Here is a 22,992-nt window from a genome sequence, read left to right as displayed (position 1 = left end):
TATGCTGCAAAACAGTGTAGCCTTCAAGCTCATCTAGCTCCCAGTATTCCAGATGAGGTGGCCTCTCACTCCCACAGTGGAGGACTGTCTTGCTCATAGGGGAAAGGGGAAGGCAGAGCAGCCTGAAGAGCTGCCAGTCAGATAGATAGATAGATAGATAGATAGATAGATAGATAGATAGATAGATAGATAGATAGATAGATAGATAGATTTGGTAGATAGATAGTCCCCTTTGTGTGGCTTTTTCTAGTTGTTTCATGGTGCAGTTTTACCTGATGCTTATTATTTTAAAAACTATTTGTATGTGAAACATTCTGGGAGGTTCACCTGAAAAGAGTATGTTAGTTAATGAATAAACAATAAGCAAACAAATATTGCAACTGTCTTCACATCATGACCCTCAATATATTTTTCTTGGTAGGTCATCCTCAGTTTGTACCCCATTAGTGTGCATACCCCATTAGTGCACAATAGAATGGGGAAAACCAGAGATCTGTTCAAGAAAATTGGAGATATGAAAGGAACATTTCGTACAAAGATTACCATAATCAAGGACAAAAGTGGTAAGGACCTAACAGAAGCAGAAGACATCAAGAAGAGGTGGCAAGAATACACAGAGGAATTATACCAGAAAGATATGGAGGTCTCGTACACCCCAGGTAGTGTGGTTGCTGACCTTGAGCCAGACATCTTGGAGAGTGAAGTCAAATGCGCCTTAGAAAGCACTACTAATAACAAGGCCAGTGGAAGTGATGATATTCCAGCTGAACTATTTAAAATTTTAAAAGATGATGCTGTTAAGGTGCTACACCCAATATGCCAGCAAGTTTGGAAAACTCAGCAATGGCCAGAGGATTGGAGAAGATCAGTCTACATCCCAATTCCAAAGAAGGGCAGTGCCAAAGAATGCTCCAACTACCGCACAATTGCGCTCATTTCACACGCTAGCAAGGTTATGCTTAAAATTCTACAAGGCAGGCTTAGGCAGTATGTGGACCGAGAACTCCCAGAAGTGCAAGCTGGATTTCGAAAGGGCAGAGGAACCAGAGACCAAATAGCAAACATGCGCTGGATTATGGAGAAAGCTAGAGAGTTCCAGAAAAACGTCTACTTCTGCTTCATTGACTATGCAAAAGCCTTTGACTGTGTCGACCACAGCAAACTATGGCAAGTTCTTAAAGAAATGGGAGTGCCTGATCACCTCATCTGTCTCCTGAGAAATCTCTATGTGGGACAAGAAGCTACAGTTAGAACTGGATATGGAACAACTGAGTGGTTCAAAATTGGGAAAGGAGTACGACAAGGTTGTATATTGTCTCCCTGCTTATTTAACTTATATGCAGAATTCATCATGCGAAAGGCTGGACTAGATGAATCCCAAGCCGGAATTAAGATTGCCGGAAGAAATATCAACAACCTCAGATATGCAGATGACACAACTTTGATGGCAGAAAGTGAGGAGGAATTAAAGAACCTTTTAATGAGGGTGAAAGAGGAAAGCGCAAAATATGGTCTGAAGCTCAACATCAAAAAAACCAAGATCATGGCCACTGGTCCCATCACCTCCTGGCAAATAGAAGGGGAAGAAATGGAGGCAGTGAGAGATTTTACTTTCTTGGGCTCCTTGATCACTGCAGATGGTGACAGCAGTCACGAAATTAAAAGACGCCTGCTTCTTGGGAGAACAGCAATGACAAACCTAGACAGCATCTTAAAAAGCAGAGACATCACCTTGCCGACAAAGGTCCGTATAGTTAAAGCTATGGTTTTCCCAGTAGTGATGTATGGAAGTGAGAGCTGGACCATAAAGAAGGCTGATCGCCGAAGAATTGATGCTTTTGAATTATGGTGCTGGAGGAGACTCTTGAGAGTCCCATGGACTGCAAGAAGATCAAACCTATCCATTCTTAAGGAAATCAGCCCTGAGTGCTCCCTGGAAGGACAGATCGTGAAGCTGAGGCTCCAATACTTTGGCCACCTCATGAGAAGAGAAGAATCCTTGGAAAAGACCCTGATGTTGGGAAAGATTGAGGGCACTAGGAGAAGGGGACGACAGAGGACAAGATGGTTGGACAGTGTTCTCGAAGCTACGAACATGAGTTTGACCAAACTGCGGGAGGCAGTGCAAGACAGGAGTGCCTGGCGTGCTATGGTCCATGGGGTCACGAAGAGTCGGACACGACTAAACGACTAAACAACAACAGTGTGCATGCGGTTAAGGTTTTCCTCCCAATTTGCATCACTTCACACATTCTTACATTGCATAGTCTTTTGCCATTTTAATGCTCTTTCATCTGGTTTGAGGGATATTTTTGGAGCTCCATTTCCTACAACTCTCTGTTGTGAGAATTGTCCCAATCTCTTTTTCCTGTTCTTTAACCATATAATGTTTTAATAAATAACAAGATGAAAGATATTTTATACGTGTGTGTGTGTGTGTGATCCAAAAAGAACTCCCTTAAGAGAATCAAGCCTTTTTGTCTTTAAAAGAAGCTTTCCAAAAAATAAAAAAAAAATTAAATAATTCCAGTAGCACCTTAAAGACCAGCTAAGTATAAGCTTTCTAGGTATGAGCTTTTCTGTGTATACACACTTCTTCAGAATACTGTTTCTTCATATACTGTTTTGTTAACTTGATTGTGGTGTTTTTAGTTGTCACCTAGAGACATTTGTATTGAGTGGCAAATGGAATAATAGGATATATTTCTTATCCCATGACTAGTTTTGATATATTGTGATTATTGAATCACTATAGTCCAGTGCAGTACCATATTTCTGATGTTCGTTGTATCTCTTGTTGAACAGTCTCTTCTGAGATTTTCCAGTTACCTGTATATCTGTGAGACAGGCAAATGAGCTGTGAACTTAATAGATATATATGTGTGTCTTTTCTGTGTAGCTAAGGTGTGGTCTATTCAACTCCTGCCACTGGTGATGGAAAAGGATTAATTTACTGGTTTTAACACTTCTACTGAAACAGAAATCTCTCAGCGAGCTTTACTTATAGTTCAACTGAGAGAAATGGGTTCATGGGTTTATCAGCCAAAATGTTCCCTTCTTTATTTTGAAATTATCTCAACTGAATAAAAATGTCAAAATGCTGAGAAATAACTAATTCCAGAGGCAGGTAGGTAGCCGTGTTGGTCTGAGTCGAAGCAAAATAAAAAAAACTCCTTCAGTAGCACCTTAAAGTAGCAACTTAGTTGGTCTTTAAGGTGCTACTGAAGGAGTTTTTTTTATTTTAATTCCAGAGGTTTATCTCTTTTCCCACAAGTACAACAATTATCAAGCCCATTTTACCTTTGATTTCTAGGCATACCTTATGCATCAAGGTTGGCTACACTATGTGTTAACATTGTGACAGCTTATCTTTCTTATGGCTTGGCTGCTCAAAATACCGGTACTACTTCAGAGCTATAAGTAGTAGAAGTCTAAAATGAATTTTACAGCATTGTTATTATTTATTCAAACAAAATACTACTCAAAAGCCCCACGAACCCCCTAGACGCAATCAAAAAACAATGGGAGGATGACATAGGATATGAAATAAACCCCACCCAATGGACCAGAATGTGGTCTAAACCACATTCAAATCCATATCAATGAAAAGAAAAGAACTATCCCTGAAACTAGTCCACAGGTGGTACCTAACTCCAAGAAAACTAGCTCTAATACGCCCAGGAACCTCATCAAAATGCTGGAGAGGATGCACCTCCACAGGCACATACCTCCACATGTGGTGGGAGTGTCCCAAAATCCAATTACTCTGGACAACAACCATACAAGAAATTTGTAAGATAACCAAGCAAGTCCTAGAAATCACCCCAGAATTGGTCTTACTAAACATATTTCAAGACAACAACGCCCACTCAGACCACAAAGAACTCATAACCCACCTACTGTCAGCAACCAGAAACATCATAACTAGACACTGGAAAGACCTGTCAGGAGTAAACATGGACCAATGGTACCAAGTAGTATGGGAAACAGCCCTACTAGAAAAACTAACCAGCAAGCTGAAACTAGCACGGGGACAAACAGAAGAAGACACATTCACCCCAGTATGGTTCCCCTTCATCACCCACACAGCCCAACAAGACAATGACAAAAACCTACCATCAGCATACAAATCAATATGGCTGACCTAATCAAAACACCCACCCACCCCATTCACGCAAGAAACCAAAGACCACCACAGCCAACCACAAATGAACTATCACATCCTACGCCAACTCCTGACCTCTCACCAACAAAGGAGCAAAAGCAAACAACAGAAAACATGCACAAACAACGCTGACACTGAACCCCCATATGTATTAAGGAAAATAGAAACATTGGCACCCTTCCCCACCCACCTTCCCCCACCACCCTCTTCCCAATGTCTCAACAAGCAAGATTGATGTATAAAAATGTTACATGGAAAAAATATGAGATATTGTACTACCTTTGTAAACCACGAAAATCCTTAATTAAAAAAAGGATTATTATTTATTCAAATTATATACATTATACATACCATGCTTTATCAAAAGATCTCAGGGTGGTTTACAATATTGGAAACACATTACGAAACATCAGTGATAAAAACAAAAATATAGCAAAAAGCTTACCGACAGACAATACCAATAGCATGCAATTTTTTGAGTACTCCAGAACTCTTAATCAGATTTGATGAAGACATTAGATGAACACAAAAATGGAGGGACTTGGCTGGTGGTAATGCCATGAAACTGCATAGTCTGCCAGATCTAAGAATGTACTATGAGGCAGCCTGTCTCACCTGGTTAAAGGAGTGGTGCACACACAAAAATCCAGAATTGCTAGACCTGGAGGGGTACAACACAGATTTGGCTGGCATGCATACCTGGGGTACGGAAAGATTAAAGTTCATAAGAATTTTTTGAATAATGTCATCAGGAATTCCCTTTACGTCGTTTGGGCGAAATATAAGGACCTTCTCGAGCCTAAGGTCCACGGTGGATCTCGCCATCTGAAGCTCTTGCCGTTAAAAGGAAAAACACAAGCGGAAATTGGCCTGTCTATAAATAATTATTAATAGAGGAAGAGAACCAGTTTTAAAAAAATTTTTAAAAAAATTCCCCGAAGAAATAAGTCTCGGACTGGTTCCAATATTATCAATTATTCGAAACCTTCAAATGTGATTTTAAAAAGAGGATTTTCGGCGGAGATTTCCAGATTTGAATCAGATCTGATAAATTCTAAAACTAAAATCCTCTCCAAAACATACCGCAATGATCACATGGGCCCAAGACTTTGGTTACAACATAAAGATGAGCCAATGGGAACACTTATGGAAAGTAAATTGGAACTTTATGGCATGCTATACGTTAAGGGAGAACCTTCAAAAGATGTTATACCGCTGGTATTTAACCCCTTCTAAACTCTCCAAAATGTACAAAAGTGTCTGTCAAGGTGCTGTTGCATCTACTCTTGAGTAACAACGTCCGAGTCTGCTCTGTCTTTAAATGTTATATTGTGCATAGTATTTACAGTGCAAAGATGGCAAAGAACATGACCTCTCAGTCACTTGCAGAATCCAGGAGTGGACACCTCCTGTTACACGTCCAGCATAAGAGCTTGAGAACCCCAAAACGCCGCCGCCCGACCTTACATTTCGGCATGTGCCTTAAATCAGGCGACGGAAGCGGCTGCCTGCTCCCCTCCACCTGTTGGTCAGGGCTCTCCTACATTGCTGAGCCTTAGCTACTCCATCCTGCTAACTTCCTCATTACCCCCACCTGACCCGCTACTGCTGCTCTCACTGGTCGAGGTGCTGGTGTGGAGGATGGGTGGAGGCTCCCTGTACTGAGGTCCCCTGACAGTGTCCCTAATATATGTTGGAAATGCAGAGAATCAAGTGGAGCCATGCTCCATATGTGCTGGGTTTATAAAAAGATCAAAACCTTCTGGAATGACATACATACTCAGCTTCAAATAATGTTAAATGCATCCCTCCCCCTCCAAAAAAAAAACCAGAAACATTTTTTTGGGGGGTATTACAGGACCAGATAAAGCCAGGAAGATAAGGAAAGTCTTTCTGTAGCCCACCACAGCCATGAGAGTACTTATAGCAAAACACTGGAAGAGTGACAAAATCCCCATCAGATCAGAATGGTTACTAAAATTGGTAGAATATGCTGAACTAGATAGTCTCTTGGAAAAGATTAAAGATAAGCAAAAACAGAAGTTCATTGATAACTGGAAACCTCTAAAGAGTTACTTAAAAAAAAATAAGTGTTGCAATCTGAATTCAGCAGCAGCTTTTGAATAAGCTCTGTAAATAAAGGTTAAATGGGTTAAAATAGAAATATATACATAGATGCATATCAATATTTTATTATGATTTTGCTGATAAATTTAGGCAATAGGTTTATTAGAGTGAAAAGATGTTGAGAAGGACGGGTAGTCAAATTTATGAAGATATATACTTTGTTGGAATTTTTATTTTGATGAGTTAGATCTACAGACTATAAAATATCCTTGATGTATGGATGTAACTACGGTTAATAAAGCATAAAAAGAAGAAGAAAGAAACTGCATATAAATATGGAAGGAAGTGGGCATTCACATGGAACTCTACTAGGTATCATGTAGACATCAGGTTGCACAAGGGCCTTCAGGGGAAAGAAGTATAACAATAGCTAACAGAGGCAAAATCTGAAGCTATTTACTGTTAAGGTATTCCAAGGTTTGGTTGTTACCTTAGTGGTACAAATTATTCAGTATACTGACTTTTAGGGAAAGCTCTAGGTGAAAGCTTTTAGCCTTCTGAGAACAGGACTATTGTAGTCTGTAACTGCAGTCCTAGACTAATCCATATGTGATTGTGCAGTTCAGTATCTAAGTCATAGAGTAATAGCTGTATTATGTGGCTTAGTTGCATGCTAGGGCTTTATTTTGAAGGCAGTCCTTTTATCTCAGTTAATGATGTTAGGGGCCCCGGAGCAAGTTGTTTACTATTCTATTAACTTCAACGTGTCCTAGCCTGTTTCCATTATGCCCCATTGGCTCTTGCAGTACCTGTCTGTCCATGGATGTAGTCATCAAAATTTAGCAACATATCATTGATGTGAATTAAGCAAGTTCATACACCTAAACCATTATGTATGACCACTTGCGAATTTAGCTTACATTTTTGGTAGAGTATTTGAAGAGAAAAATGCACTACACTGAACTGCATTGATGCTACTAGGATTGTCATCCTAGCAAAATGTTGCTTGCCTTACTCTCCTTTTTTAAAGATGTCATTGCTACATTAATAAAATTCTAGCTCCTTTTACAAATGTGCTATCAGTTATAAAATGTTACAAAGTTTCCTGGCCTTCTGTTCATCTGTATAATCCCGACTATTTTTCAGAGGCATTGAGACAGTTTAAAGTTTGTGTTTCCATTATTGTGCAGAGGTTTCTAGATTGGTAGTACTTCCACTAAAACTTCACTTAACACATATGAAGCATACTGTGTTAACTACTTGGTTTTTAATGCAAGTGTTAATACTGTGAATCTTATGAGACAACTGTGTGAAACTGGTGTTTTATCTTCTTAACTCTTCACTTACTAATTCGTAAGAATCGGCTCAACTATCTGATGCAAACCAAACTTAAAACATTCGAGATCAATGTCTCCTTTGGGGGGGAAATGAACTGAACATAGGATTTATACTCTTGCCCAACCTGCGGAACTGGATGGGGAATATTTGCTTTTATCTGAGTTACATATATTGCCAGTGGACTGTAATTCACAGGCTGTATCTGTAACAGCGGTTGGGAGTCTACGCCCCACCCCTGACGTTACTGGACTACAACTCCCATTTTTACTGGTCATTGGCCATGCTGGCTGGGGTTACTGGAAATTGGAGTCCAACAGTTCTAGAGAGTCGCAGGTTCCATGCCCCTGGTTTTACAATTATAAAACTCTTTAATATCCATCTATGTCTGTCACTACTTAGTGTTTCAGCACACCCTAAGTCTTGAAATACTTGCTCACCTTTGCACATATTATTATATCCACACTCTCTTTATATAATAAATGATTGCCTGGCAACATTAAACTTATTAGAGATAATTTGAAATTGGAGCACCTCATATACAAAGAGTGGAGCTCACTCATACATTGTTTCACTTGACTAGAAATTAATTCAGCAGTAGTTATTGCTTTTAAGATATTGGACATTCACATCTTTCACTTGTCCTAGGTGCTAGTGCTGTGGTATTGATTTTGTGTCACTGTCATTTATATTACGGGCATATCATTTGTGTCAGGAGTGAGGAATCTCCGGCCTTGGGCCATATATGGCCCATCAGGTCTCCCCATTTGTAAGGGAGGAGGTTTTCCAAAATCCACATCTACTTGTTGGCAGATGTGGCGTCAGGTGTGCAGCTGGTTGTACAGCAGATCACTGCAGAAAGCAGGATTGAACTCCCCAGGTGATATGTGGGGAGTGCAGTTCTGATCTGGCCCATTGAGTCAAAAAGGTTCCCCATCTCTGCTTTATGCCTGCATACCGGTATTAAATTTGATTTAGCGGCATCAGTGTTGAGAGTCCCACATACAGTGGTACCTTGTGTTACGTTACGTCCCTCTTACAAATGCTTCAGGTTACGTGCTCCGCTAATCCGGAAGTAGATGCCCCTTGTTGCGAACTTTGCCCTGGGGTGCGAGCGAAGTTGCGCTCCGAGGGCGCAGCAGCAGCGGGAGGCACCATTAGCGAAAGTGTGCCTCATGTTACCAGCGGTTTCCGGTTACAAAAAAGATGGAGTGGTTTAGAAATGCTTTTAAAAATAAAATATATGTATCTGGAACTTTTACAGATGCTCTTTTTTGTATCTCCTGGTCTGGATTTAACCTTAAACTGTGAAGTAAATTTAGGAACTGGGCTTCATAGAATCATAATCAGGAAGACTAAATTAATCCTTTGTCCTGAGAAAAGCAAAAGGTTAATGGGCTAGCAAATGTAGACCGAATGATCTAATTTCTTATCTTATGTTAGAATAAATTAACTAGAGGGAAGCTTTTAAACTACTTGTAGAAAAATATCAAAACTTTTAACACTTTTTTTTTTAAAAAAAAAGGTTGCTGAAGACCTAGCTAAAACTTCAAGTGTGAAATTTCTGCAGTTTGTGCCTTTGCTTCATCTGACAACAACAAATTAAGCTGGCTTTGTCTCTGGGGGACCTCATATGGAGTTCATATTTCATGAGTGCTAAATCCATGAAGAAACAAAGTCCTACTGATGCCAGTTTCTTTATAAACAACTAAAAATTGTGTATACATTACATCAGAGCTTTCCAAACTTTTCATGTTGGTGACACATTGCACAGTAATTCAGTTTTACTATCAAATTAAGGAGCATTTGTGCAACACACATACACACTGCAGTAGACTCACAAACGTGTCGTGACACACAGTTTGGAAAACCCTGCATTGCATCATGTCTTAACATCAAATGTCTTAACACCAAACAAGTTGTTGTATAGGTGCTTTTGCGTGCAGACTCTTTCCAAAGTGGCTGTTCCAAATGTCAATGCACTGAGCAAGGCCCTCTGTTTCTTGTTAACTTGTTAAGTGTCACAGATGAAAATGACACAAGAGTCCCCGCAGTCCTCCCTTTTAAGACCAAAGCAGGAAGAAGCTCTACAATATAAGCCAGAAATACCCAAAGAACAAGATATGAAACTCAAAGTAATGCTGAAATGTGGGACCTGGCCTATTTCAGGCCCTGCTGCTCATAGTTCTGGATTTTCCAATTCCCAGTTGTGCAGCGACTCATGGCTGCTGCTCAACAATGGGAAAAGCACCTCCTATGTGATCCCAGTTGGCAAGATTGAGTCAGAGGAAATACAGCATAGGATATACAGCAGTGCAAAAATGAATCATTCAACCTTTTGTGTTGAACTCTTTGGGTAGGTGGAACAGGAATATTAATGAGAATATTAAAGCAAACACTATTGATAACTGAGCACCTTAATTCTTTAAAACAGAATAATAAAAATTAAGTTGGGGGACTTATTTTTTAAAAAAGATTGCCGAACTAGAGCTTCCTTTCTCTCTAGCCAGCATTCATTGCTGCTATTAGCTTAGAGTCAGAAACATTTTGCATCTCAAGGGTAAAAGGAAACTTGCTAGATTGTCCAAGTCCCAGTTGCTCTGAAGCAGCAGGTTTTGACATGCCATCCCTGTTCTTACTCCTCCTGTATGGTTGCTTCAGAGTAATCTGAAAGGTATTTCCTGGAGGACCTGCTTCTGGACATGAAGGAAGTAGATCAGGATTTTCAGTTGCATGTGATAGCCTTAACTGGAAACTATGTAAAGGCTGTATACCCTTTTCAGATTGGAAATGACTGGACTGAGCTATATTTTGTTGGAAGGCTATGCTACTTGGCATTATGTGTTTCTACATGCTTGTTTTCAGAGGTTATCAATGATAATATATTGCTTCTGTACACTGAATGTTTTTCCCCTCTTTAAACATGGTTTTGGCTTTGTAAACCCCAGTTCCAGAAATTAGCTGCAAATGTCCTCTTCTCTCAACAGGGTGAATCGGTGAAATATTTTCTGGATAATCTGGACCGGATTGGCCAATTGGTGAGATTTTCTTTTTCTTTGCCCTATTCTGTCCTCCAGTACTTAAATGTATTGTACCTTTTTATTTTCTTTGTCTGATATGCTCAAACCATATGGCAGTGAAGAAACAGCAGTATTAAGATGCAAAGATGACAGAGAACTGAATGTGTGTACAAATGCATAGTGTAGAAAATGCAGAACTGAATGGAGCTTTAGAAAATACAGAACTAAATGGAGCTTTAGGTTGTGCGTTTTCGGGTTGCACACCGCGCCAAACCCGGAAGTACCGGAACGGGTTACTTCCGGGTTTCGGCGCTCACGCATGTGGAGAGGCACTAAATTGCACTTTGTGTATGTGCAGAAGCGCTGAATCGCAACCTGCACAGACGCGGCGTTGTAGGTTGCAAACATGTCTCCCGCACGGATCACATTTGCAACCCAAGCATCCACTGTATAGGCAATTGAATAATTCCCAAATGCGATATGAATTGTATGGAACTGTCAGCAAGTCAGACTTACATTAAAGTACACACAGCACTCTTAATGCACATAGGCACAAGATGGATCCTTTGTCTGGCAAAATGTGACTCTATAACAATTTCTTAGATAATGACCTCCACAGTATCATTTCTTTTTCAGGGAAGGGGGATGCTTCCCTCTACCCACTGTTCATATCAGGGGTGCCAACTTGAATAAAATATTTGGGGCAGGTAAGCCCCGCTCTCCCTGATCAATCACATGATGCAATACAGGGGGGCCAACATGACCTTTGCCCCTAGGAGTTGGCTCTATGTTTGAGACAGAGAAAGGTGGAACAAAGATAGGTCTAGATTGTTGCTCAGTTCATTGCAAAACTGTTAAACATACCACATCATTTTACTTTGGATGTACAGTGGTACCTCGGTTTATGAACACAATTGGTTCCAGAAGTCTGTTCATAAACTGAAGCATTCATAAACTGAAGCGAACTTTCCCATTGAAAGTAATAGAAAGTGGATTAATCTGTTCCAGATGGGTCCGCGGAGTACTCAACCTGAAGCGTACTTAACCCGAAGCATGGGTGTAAATGGTTCCGGAAGTCTGTTCATAAACTGAAGCAAACTTTCCCATTGAAAGTAATGAAAAGTGAATTAATCCGTTCCAGATGGGTCCGCAGAGTTCGTAAACCGAAAATTCGTAAACCAAGGTGTTCATAAACCGAGGTTCCACTGTAGTTGCAGTGAGACTTGGCCAGGGCCAGCAACAATGAAACTTGCATGTTGTAGGCTGTCAGAAACTCCAGTTTTTATTGCATATGTTGTAAGGATGGTACACAGAATTTCAAAGGATATGTTCATGATACTGAGGAGGCTTGTAAACTATTCAGATTGTTACTTCAAATTGAATTGGTTTACAGCCAGTTCATGCAACCAAGTGGACATAATGAAAATAGCTTAAGTGAAGGTGAGCTGTTCATGTAGCAGAGTGGCCTTGTGATTCACTTACAGAACTTGACTCAACTCACATTTTCAGCTTCTTCTCTCCTTCCTTTACGCCTCTGGTCACTACCCTGACTCAGTGTATCTGTACTTTCTTTCAATGAAAGCAGCTGTTGATCCATTTTGATATTTTCCCTGCCTCCATGTCTCTTTCCGCAGAACTATTTTCCCAGTAAGCAAGACATATTGCTGGCTAGAAAAGCTACCAAGGGGATTGTGGAGCATGACTTTATCATCAAGAAGATTCCTTTCAAAATGGTCGATGTGGGTGGACAGAGGTCTCAACGCCAAAAATGGTTTCAGTGTTTTGATGGGATAACATCTATACTATTCATGGTCTCCTCAAGTGAATATGATCAGGTCCTTATGGAAGATAGACGCACAAATAGACTAGTTGAATCTATGAACATCTTTGAAACCATTGTCAACAACAAGCTCTTTTTTAATGTCTCCATCATTCTCTTCCTTAACAAAATGGACCTACTTGTGGAGAAAGTGAAGAATGTCAGCATTAAGAAGTACTTCTCAGACTTCAGGGGTGATCCTCACCGGCTGGAAGATGTTCAGCGTTACCTGGTACAGTGTTTTGACAGAAAGCGGCGGAATCGCAGTAAACCCCTCTTCCATCATTTCACCACAGCCATAGACACTGAAAACATCCGCTTTGTGTTCCATGCTGTGAAGGATACAATCCTTCAGGAAAACCTTAAGGATATTATGTTGCAGTGAAGGGAAACTGTCCATTCAAACCTAGCCTAGTTGAAGGCCCAACCTTTATAGCCTATACGACGGATTTTTTAAAAAAGATCCATGCTGTTACTTGGTTCAAGGAAGCTGCAAAATAGCCAGTCCCAATGGAGGAGCAACAAGCAGAAGGATTGTGAGAGCTCAAGCTAGCTACTGTATCACTTAACTAAAAAAACAAAAAAATAACTACTGAAAGTAGTAAGTTGCAAGTGCAGTGCCTTCTTTTGAACTCTGAATAACATTATTGCCTTCTGCCTTTTGAAAAAATAATTCTCAGTTTGAAAAATGACGTAAAGACATTTTGTGTTTTTTAATCCACTATCATTGTGCAAGAGTGTTTGTTGGTTGTAAAGCCTGTCTGCCTCATTTGTTTTGGGTGCTGAATTAACAAATCCAATAAGTTCATTGATACTTCTATTCGGAGAATGCATTGCAATATGTCAATATCTAGGTTTGGTGTACACAAAATTGTTTGCCAGTAACAAGACTGTGCTTGTCAAAATGATTATGCAGCTCTTCTTTGAGACTCTCTACAGTTTCCCTCTTGTCAAAGTTTGTAAATTGAACTTGGCTGGCCACATTAGTGAATTTCATTTCAGCAATTGGACTGAAATGGGGCAGAAATCCAAGACCTGGGTTGGTGCAACACAGGGCTGTACTTTGCACTACATGTTACAGTGTTTATTGCATCGTGGAAAATAAGAATTTTATTTTCTTTCTATTTTACTTTTCATATAGCATGAGGCGGGAGCTCACACCTCAGATGCTCTGCTGAGATATCAACTCTGTTCTCAAACCTATAGTTGGGACTATAGGAAAACTTTCTCTTGACAGAATATTATGTATGAGACCTATTATGGGTGTTCTCATAAAAGGGAAGCTAATGCTATTCCTTAGCCAAATGTTTAGTAAGCAGAGGCTGCTCATAGCACTAAAGCAAAATGCTCTTGAGGTTTCCACTTTACAGCTGCACTGAGTTTGGAAAGAAGAGCTCTGCTTTGAACTAATCCTTAATTGTTGCTGTATGAATTTACTAGGTTATAGAATATACACTTAAAATATTGCAAATTGTCAAGTTTAAAGTTGCCCCTTTAAGGCTACTACAGAGTACATGTGAATTTGCAGGAGGCTGTGAATAATGTTGATGTGAACTTACTTTTTAATTCTAAAGTGTTGAATTTAACTATGGGTGCCTATTTTGTGTGTACTGATGTTTCACACTCTGTCTGATATGAGGTATGTATTAACTACACTAAACCCTACATTTTCAGTGCTATAGACTTTATTCAGGGATCTTCTTAAACATAAGAAATGTTTACCTTACTTTTGGTACCATACTTGTCATATCAAATTATAAAGGGCTTATTCTTTCCTATATCATGCTATCAGAATGCTGTAGCTTATGCCCCTATGGGACAATCATGTCTTACACAGTAGGCAAAACTCCAGGTATAAATGCCACCAATAACACCAAACTAAAACAAATCTCTCATGACTTCTGCTTGGACATATCCTAGGATATGTCCCTGTGGGGATTACTCACATTGATATAAGCATGTTTTTGTGTGGTGTACCCTACTTTGAACCTGAAAATTTTCACGCTTATAGTGATGTTTGTGCAAAATCAAGCTAAGTTTTGGAAATTAAGAAAGAGTTTGTCTCCTACTTTTTATCTAAAACTCAAATTTTAATAAGACAACAACCACATAGTGACTGCAGATATTTCAACCCTTTGAGATGAAATTACATTTGGAGACTTTCTAGTGACACTTGTCTTACTTTCTAGGACCAATTATTTTACTTTTTTCATATCTGCTTCTAGAAAATAAAACAATATTGCAATTTTGCCATGAGTACGCTTAAATGTTGAATAATTTTTCAGGCTATGAATGGCTATTCAAGGGTTAAGGGGAATGCATCTCAGCTACTATTGCAAATTTCTATTCATTGGGTTTCTTCATTGATGTCTCTTGAAAATTGAAATTCCACGTGCCTAAAAAGATGTTTGATTTGTGTTTCTCAGATAGATAGCTATCTTGACATGGGAAGTTTCAAGAGCAATTTATGATGTGGAATATGCACCTGCTTTTAAATGAGAAAATTCCCATTAGACATGTTCACAACCCATGGCATACTTTAATTTGGTTCCTAGGCAGTAATATACAATCTAGAAGGAGCCTGGACTATTCAATTAAAAAATTGAACTTGATGTCTTTTCTACCTGAAAGTGCCTCAGTTTTACCTATTAACTTTTCTTTGTCCTTAAGTGGCAGAGAGTAGCACAAACAACAATCTGAACTATGCCACCATTTGCATTTTAAAATAAAAACTTAGAAATAATATGCTGCAGTTCTCAAATTGTTCTTTTTCTTACAACTCTGTCTAGTAGTGTATTTCTTTTTCTGTATGGCTACCGTAGTATTTGCATGTAAAATGTATTATATTACTGTGTTCCTTTGGTATCAGATCGTTACCTTCTGGTATGATGGAAGCCCCTTGCTGGGGCAAACTTACCATAAAGATTTTGGTAGCCAGATTAAGGCTGCAGTCCTAAACTATGTCTACCTAGCAGTAAACCCAATTGAATTCTGTGGGACTTGCTTCCCAGTAAATGGGGATCAGGCTTGCAGTCATAATCAAGTTCAACCTGATCTACTTAAGATGCTATTAGCTCTAGTTCTCCATCTTCTCATCCCTTCAGCTGCACACCTTGGTCATGATCACACACTGATATAATTCTTGTGATTAACATTGCAGTAGAAGCTTAGCATCTAATAGGCAGGATGTCTTAACAATTTCAGGATTTACAGTGCAGTCTGGTTTAAATAACTAGTTGGAATCCTAAAAGTATCTTTTAACAGTATAGCTTCACACAGATAAGGGAAACCTCTTTTCTAATCATAGCACTGCTCACATACTGTGTTTCAATAGTTTGCTTTGAATTAAAAAAAAAAATATCGCAATCCAGTACAGTAGTATTGGGTGCTCTATAACCATTAATTACCCGCTCTTTCTTCCTCTTGCCAAAGCCACAAGACATTTGCCTTTAATTGTAACCCTTGAGAACATTTTGTCCTAAGTACAATTAGCAGGGAGAGGAAAGATTTGTTGTTGGAATACTTGATGTAATGATACTTTAAAGCTGGGAAATGGGTTACACATCAGACAGTCTATTACAGGCCTTGAACTTATGCTTTGGTATATTACATACCAAACAGGCTTCAGCTTCAGCTTCTCATTTGTCAGAGGAAGCTTTGCTGTAAATAATGTATATTGTGCATTTGGTGTTTTTAGCCATGGACAAAGAGGACCCCCCCTCTCCATGTCTTTAACAGGGTGTGTGTGCATATATGTGTATTTACATGCATGTGCACACACAGATGGAAATAGACTTTCCGCTGAAAATCTGTTTATTTTTATATAAACTCTCCAGGAGCAAGGACTTGCCAGAAAAAAATTGTTTTTCATGAAATGGAAGCTGCAAGTTGGCATGAGTTCACAGCTCCTTTGTTACACTGCATATTCAAGTGAACTGTGCACATGAACAGAATTGACCATGTTAGCATAACAGAATATTGTTGAAACTGACTCTTGAGTTTATCAACTTAGCAGCTGTGTTATCCAAAATAAAGAGTAGCATTCTGCCATCCACATAAATTTCTAAGGGATGAAGAAAGATTACGGCAATTGGCCAGTTTGAGGCCCATTAAAAAAGACTTTCTCTGGCCTCTGAGATAGTGACTAAAATACCACCACTGCTGTGGATATGGTAGAGGTTTCTACTTCTGCCACCAATTCATTTCACTGATTTAAAGAACCATTATCAATGGACCAGCAAGTTACCTAGGATTTAGCAAACCTGCCATACTTTTGGCTCTCTGTAGGCAGCAATTACTGTAGTCCCAACAACAAAAATTGCACCAACCCTTGAGGGTTGGTTTTTTGGTGATGAGCTAAAAGTCTTTTGTTGAGAGGGAGAGATTTGGAAGAGGATCTAGTTTCTAGACTTTCAAACAGTGCTGCTTAAGCATTAACGGTGTGTGTATTGAAACAAAATGCATTGAAACAAAAGCCACCAATGAAAAGTCTGTATGCTTTCCCCCAGAATAAGGATTTGGCAGCATATTAAAACAACATATTGGCACTTCTGTAGCTATTGGCACACACATTACAAATCTTTTTTTCAGCCTGCCTGTTTGTTTATAACTGGGACATGCAAATTGAGGTTTCTTCCAGTGTGCTGTTGAGAGGCTTTGGCTATGCAGAAGGTCTGATAAATGTTCTAAAAAGGCAAGCAAGTATCTCTTCAAAACCAACAAAATCAAGCCTTTAGCATTTGGGGCCCTCATACCTTAAAAAACGGTTCCTTATTTTACTCCATTGTGTACTTTCAGATCAACCAAGACTATTCTCATGATTTATGTGCCAAGTTCAAACTGCAAAGGCACACAGAATGGTATTTTCAGTGGTTGTTCCACAATAGTAGAATTCTATTCCCTTGTCAAAATACGACCTGAATACTTTCTTGGAAGCATTCAAAAATATAGGTAGCTGTGTTCGTACACTAGGTTAAAAACAACAACAGAGAAGCAACAGTATGGCAAAACCCTTATTAGGACCAATCTAAACATTACAAAATCTACTTTCTAGAAGCACTGAAAGAACTGAAACAGATGCATAGTTTGTACTACTGGGGATGTGGGCAGGGTAATCAAATGTTTGAATGATTTCCACATAAAAGTACCTGCACACACAAACCTAACATGCTGGAGGGGGGAGGCTAGTCCTGGCTTACTTGTTTAGTTCTTCCAGCATATCTCATGTGGGCCCAAACATCTGCTCTACCAACCCAGATGATTTAGCCCAGCAACAACTACATCACATAGGAGCTCTTCCCCAGACTACCTGAAGAGTTCTCCAAAGATTTCCCCTTAGCACACCTGGCCCATAGCATGTTAATGGGTTCTTATTGGTAGAGATTATACATAAGAGCAATACAGAGTGGCCATGCTGCAATTGATTTGCTTGGGGACAACTTCATCTGTTCCTTTCCCTGGTTGGTGGCTGAAGAAAGCAGCATAAATCCAAGTTCGTGTTTGTTTTCTGTACACTATCTTGGGGGCTTTAGGTCAAAAGTTGGGAGCGAAATCATTGAAAAAAATTAAATAGGGAACTGACAAAAGTGCTGCCTAGTGTTGACATTATACCTGAGAAGTGATTTCAGAAATGTCTTCCTTTTCAAGTGGTGCTTCATCTATATTCCACATATTTGCACGAGTAGGCTAGTTTTATACCCATATTGCAGACATAGCAGTGGCTTGCCTACAGCTACTAGTGAAACACAACTGACATGATGGATGCTTGGTTTCTTGCTCACAATTGGCCACTGCACCATACCAGCTTTAGGGCAGTATTCCATGCTCAGTGGTGCATATAGACTACTGCCCTAGAACTCGTATAGTGTAGTGAATCATCAGAAAATTGAGTATTGTGGACAGAAAAGGTCTGTGTTTGCCTTAATCTTTAACTTCAGCCCAAAAGAAAAAAAAACTTTATTGTTGAAAGGTAACAAATTTAAAAATAAGTTGTGATGAAAGTGCCATAATTCATACTGGTAATATTTTTTAATTGTGTGCTTAAAAACAACTCTGGTCTTTTGTAAGCACTACAAGAGTATAATTCTTTGTGACCTATTTTGCTGTGATAGCATCAGCTTATGAAAGCTGTGTATTAGATTTTTAAAATGTGGTGTAAAAATGTGTATTATAGCTTTGAATTAGCTGACTGTTTTGTATATATGAATTTTGTAAATCTATTAAAATGTGACTTGTTATTGTACTTTCTAGTGAAGTGTCTGTAAAATAATTTAAGTTCTGTTAGAGAACAGTGCACGCTATAATACAGGGTCAGCAACCAGCAGTCCCTGAGCCGCATCTTACTTCCACAGAAACTGGCAGGCAACACTGCATCTAAGACACCTCCTTTTGTCAGAAGCAGATGTGTGAGGCAGCCAAAAGATTAAGTGGGTTCAGGGGGAAAGAGGAAGGATGGGGCCATTTAGGCAATGGCTAAAGGAGGTTTGGCTTAGCTGGTTATTTTTTTAGGAAGTAGAAGAGCTGGCCTGTTGCTGTGCTATCGGTGGCTCCTTCATAAATCTAGTTGCTGCTTTAAAGAATTCCAGAAGAGCAACAGTTCATTACAGCAGTAACTTTCTGTATATGGCATCTCAAAGTTTAATACAAAATAAAAAAATTCCTTCCAGTAGCACCTTAGAGACCAACTAAGTTTGTCATTGGTATGAGCTTTTGTGTGCATGCACACTTCTTCAGATACACTGAAACAGAAGTCACCAGGTGCTTATATATAGTGAGAGGGTGGGGAGGGGTATTACTCCCTCCTTGTGGTGGGAGTGGGTGATTGACTGACTGATAGCTGTTGACGACTGTTAACGACTGCAATTGGTTTTACAGGAAAAAGCAAGGGGTGAGATGGCTAAAGATAGATCTTAAGGTGTGCAGGGTGGCAGGTAATGGGAGAGGGGAACCTTCAGATACTTGAGACCTAGGCCAGGTAGAACTAGGAGAGCCAAAAGTTAGTCACCCTGTATTAAGAGCAGGCCACTAAACTCCACCACTGCAGCCATTACGCCTCTTCTCGACTTTCATTTGGCCCTTGTGGGTCAGCTGGTGGTACTTGGGTCAGATGTGGCTTCTAGTTGTTGTTCCATTTTGGACAATGACCTGAAAAGCAGGAACAGATCGATTTCTGCATCCCACTTGCTGAATGCTTCCTGTCAGCATTCACACTCTCCATGTAGCTGTTTGAGAGCCTACAAATTGTTGCATGAACGCACAGAGTGGATGGTTGTGAAGCACCTCATTTCCCAGTGCTTGAAATTGTCAAAAGCCGTCTGCAGCAGGAAAGCCAGCAGAATGAGCTTGCCTGGCGAGGACTGGATTGCTGCCATGGATGTATAACTCTTAGTTGTGTGGTTCTAGGATTCAAAGCTGAAGTGCAAGTGGACCTTTTTCACTTTGAAGCCATTTACAAAGTTCCCCCCATGAGTGGGCTGTGACTCGGCAGCATTGCCATAATTCAGCAGGCAGGCTCCCAATTCAGGATGGAGGGGCCTCTTCCCTATTATGCTCAATAACAATAGACCCCTGTGTGTGCACAGCTTGTAATTCTTTTTTTTTAAATATAATTTTTATTGATTTTACAGGTTACAAAAAGAAACATATAAAAAAGAAACACTTTCATAGACAAATTTTCCACCTTCTTTCCACCCCCCCCTCCCATGGGCCCTCCCCTGCCACAGGAGTATCCCATGCAGGCAGGCAGTTGAAGATGTTCCATTTTGGTGGTTCAGTGGTAGAATTCTCGCCTGCCACAGCTTGTAATTCTAAGTGGCCAAACCAGTGAAACAACTGGAACTCTTTCCTGCCCCCAGCATGCAGTGTGGCCTAGCATTTGATATTCACCTCATGCTCCCTTGCAGATGGACTCGGCTGTTTGACTCATGAACCTGAACTGTAAATAAATAAAAGAAAACTAAAACCAGAAAATTTTACCATGTAATGCAGAGGGTTCCCTCCCTCTCTCACACACACCCCTTCAGGTTCACGAGTTTAAAAGTTGTGACGTGCAGAGACTGCAGATACTGTAGTTATCAAAGTGGCTGCGATGTTTGTGCTTCACCGATGACTCTGGGGTCCTCCCCAACTTACTTTGTAGTGCAAGGTCCCAAGTTCGATTCCCGGGTAAGGCTGGGCATATTCCATGACTGAAAGCCTGGCGAGAGGTTGCCAGTCAGGGCTGACAATACTGAGTTGGATTGGGCCAATGTCTAAGTGTCAGGCCTCTTCCTATGTTCATAAACAAAAGTCATTGAGAACCTGAGACCTCTGCTCTAACCAAGGGAAGTGTCCCTGCCCACCTGTCTGTGCCTCTGTTGGCTTGTAAAGACCCTTTTTGTCTCTTCTTCCTAATTGCCATCCTGGTCTTCCTTCTGTGTTGCCCCTTTGACCTGATGGTGGGCTTTAGGCAAATTCATGGGGAATGAGGCTCTCGGTGGCTACATACTAACGGCTACACACACACACACACACACACACACACACACACACAGTGTTGGAGGCAGTAGGCCTCTAAATGCTAATTGCTGGGAATCAGAAGTGGGGAGTGCTGTTCCATTCCAGTCCTACTTGCGGGTTGACCTCTGTGAGATGCTGGACTAGATGGGCCTCTGGTTTGAACCATCAGCCAGTCTCTTCTTATGTCCTTGTGGATACACAGGGTCACCTAGTCAACATCCAGTCCATCAGAGTCTCTCCTTGACACTCATTGGAGAGATGTAGCCCAATCCTACGCATGCGTACTTGGAAGTGCTGTGTTCAGTGGCACTTCTGCTACGGTATCCATTAGAAAATTAACTGCTGTCTATTAGAAAACTAACATCCAAGGGAGAAAAGGCCTCATCCCATCTGCTCACAAGTGATACAGATCCCAATGAAGCCACATCATGTGGGGTTGTTCACCCTGTGTGTTTTGCTCCACTCTTCAGAACTGGCCTGCAGTGGGTATAGGGAAAACACATTGGCTCTTGATAATGCAGCAGGCTCTTGATACAAACAGCACAGGCCCTACCATTACATGGAGTGAGCCATCTGCTTCAGGCAGGAGACGCTGCGGGGCAGGGAGCACATGGCCTGCCCTGTGCCCAAACTAGCCTTGTACCCTTACGTGCAATGGAGGAACTGTCTTGTAAGATTCAACTGCCAATCCGGGCATCTTCCGTATATGGAAGGAGTGGGGGAACCATCTTGCCCTTGACACAGCAAAATGTCTTGTGCTTGCGTGGGACACAAACTCTCCTGTTCTTCTTGCATTTGTATTGAATTCACAGATTACTTGAGCAATGGGACAAATTTCCAGTGTGCCAAGTTGTTGTTGTTTAGTCGTTTAGTCGTGTCCGACTCTTCGTGACCCCATGGACCATAGCATGCCAGGCACTCCTGTCTTCCACTGCCTCCCGCAGTTTGGTCAAACTCATGTTCGTAGATTCGAGAACACTGTCCAACCATCTCGTCCTCTGTCGTCCCCTTCTCCTTGTGCCCTCCATCTTTCCCAACATCAAGGTCTTTTCCAAGGATTCTTCTCTTCTCATGAGGTGGCCAAAGTATTGGAGCCTCAGCTTCACGATCTGTCCTTCCAGTGAGCACTCAGGGCTGATTTCCTTAAGAATGGATAGGTTTGATCTTCTTGCAGTCCATGGGACTCTCAAGAGTCTCCTCCAGCACCATAATTCAAAAGCATCAATTCTTCGGCGATCAGCCTTCTTTATGGTCCAGCTCTGTGCCAAGTTAAGCCCTGAGATAAGATGGTGTGAAATTGTGTGTGTACCTATTCAGACTAAGTTTTACTCAATATTAGACCAGTGAAATTAAAGAACGTGAAGTTATATCGACTCTGCGTGAAACTGAGTTGAATACCACCCATACACACAGAGAGATTATACACACACACACACACACACACACACACACACACACACACACAATATTGCACACTCCAACACTCCTGCATACCACTTCTTGCTTAAAGAGGTGCTAGATAGATTCTCTCGGCCTGGTGAAGCAGTTGCCATAGCAACAGCAAGAGCGCTGCAAACACTTTTGCTGGCTGGGAGGCAATGCAGACACTTCTTTGCTTTTGCTTCTCGTTTATCACTTGCTGATAAAAATGAAAGAATCTAATCTAAATGTTTACTTTGAAACATTCCCTGCCTCCCTCCCTCTCCCTGTCCTTCTCCCCCCCCCCCACCTCCCTTAGTGGCACTCCCATTTTTACATATATGTGCTGTTTTATTTTTAAGTGCCAAAAAGGAATATATAATGTTTATGTTTTGAATGGCTGTTTTCCACAAACCAGAACGGATGTTTCTCAAGCATTGAAACAGCAATATTTAAGCAACCAGCAGGTGGCAGCAACTTGGTTTACTCTCAATGCACCATTTTCAGATATAACATTTTTTGGGTGGGGAGGTATTGTTTTCGCCCAGTAATCAACAGCACTCGCCTTCCTGTGTTCACACATCACTGAATTCCATATTTTCCTTTTGAGCGATTCATTTTTCTTTTATCATCTACTATGATTACACAATCTGAATGTAGAAAACACACTA

The 22,992-nt window shown here is 40.5% G+C and overlaps 1 protein-coding gene across 1 annotated transcript in view; it reads left to right on the top strand.

Annotated features, from left to right (window-relative positions):
- The window catches only part of GNA12 (G protein subunit alpha 12), a 38,705-nt gene extending 23,556 nt beyond the window's left edge, over positions 1–15,149 (top strand). The window contains exons 3-4 of the mRNA XM_035130957.3: positions 10,555–10,605; positions 12,222–15,149. Of these exons, the coding sequence (XP_034986848.1) occupies positions 10,555–10,605; positions 12,222–12,791 (621 nt within the window). The 3' untranslated portion in view covers positions 12,792–15,149. The remainder of the gene's footprint in view (positions 1–10,554; positions 10,606–12,221) is intronic.
- Positions 15,150–22,992: the final 7,843 nt, after the last annotated feature.

Source organism: Zootoca vivipara, chromosome 13 (genome assembly GCF_965207765.1).
Source record: "Zootoca vivipara chromosome 13, rZooViv2.hap1.1, whole genome shotgun sequence".
Taxonomy (NCBI): Eukaryota; Metazoa; Chordata; class Lepidosauria; order Squamata; family Lacertidae; genus Zootoca; species Zootoca vivipara.
The sequence above is the reverse complement of the archived record's forward strand: the minus strand, read 5'-3'. Positions and strand labels throughout refer to the sequence as shown.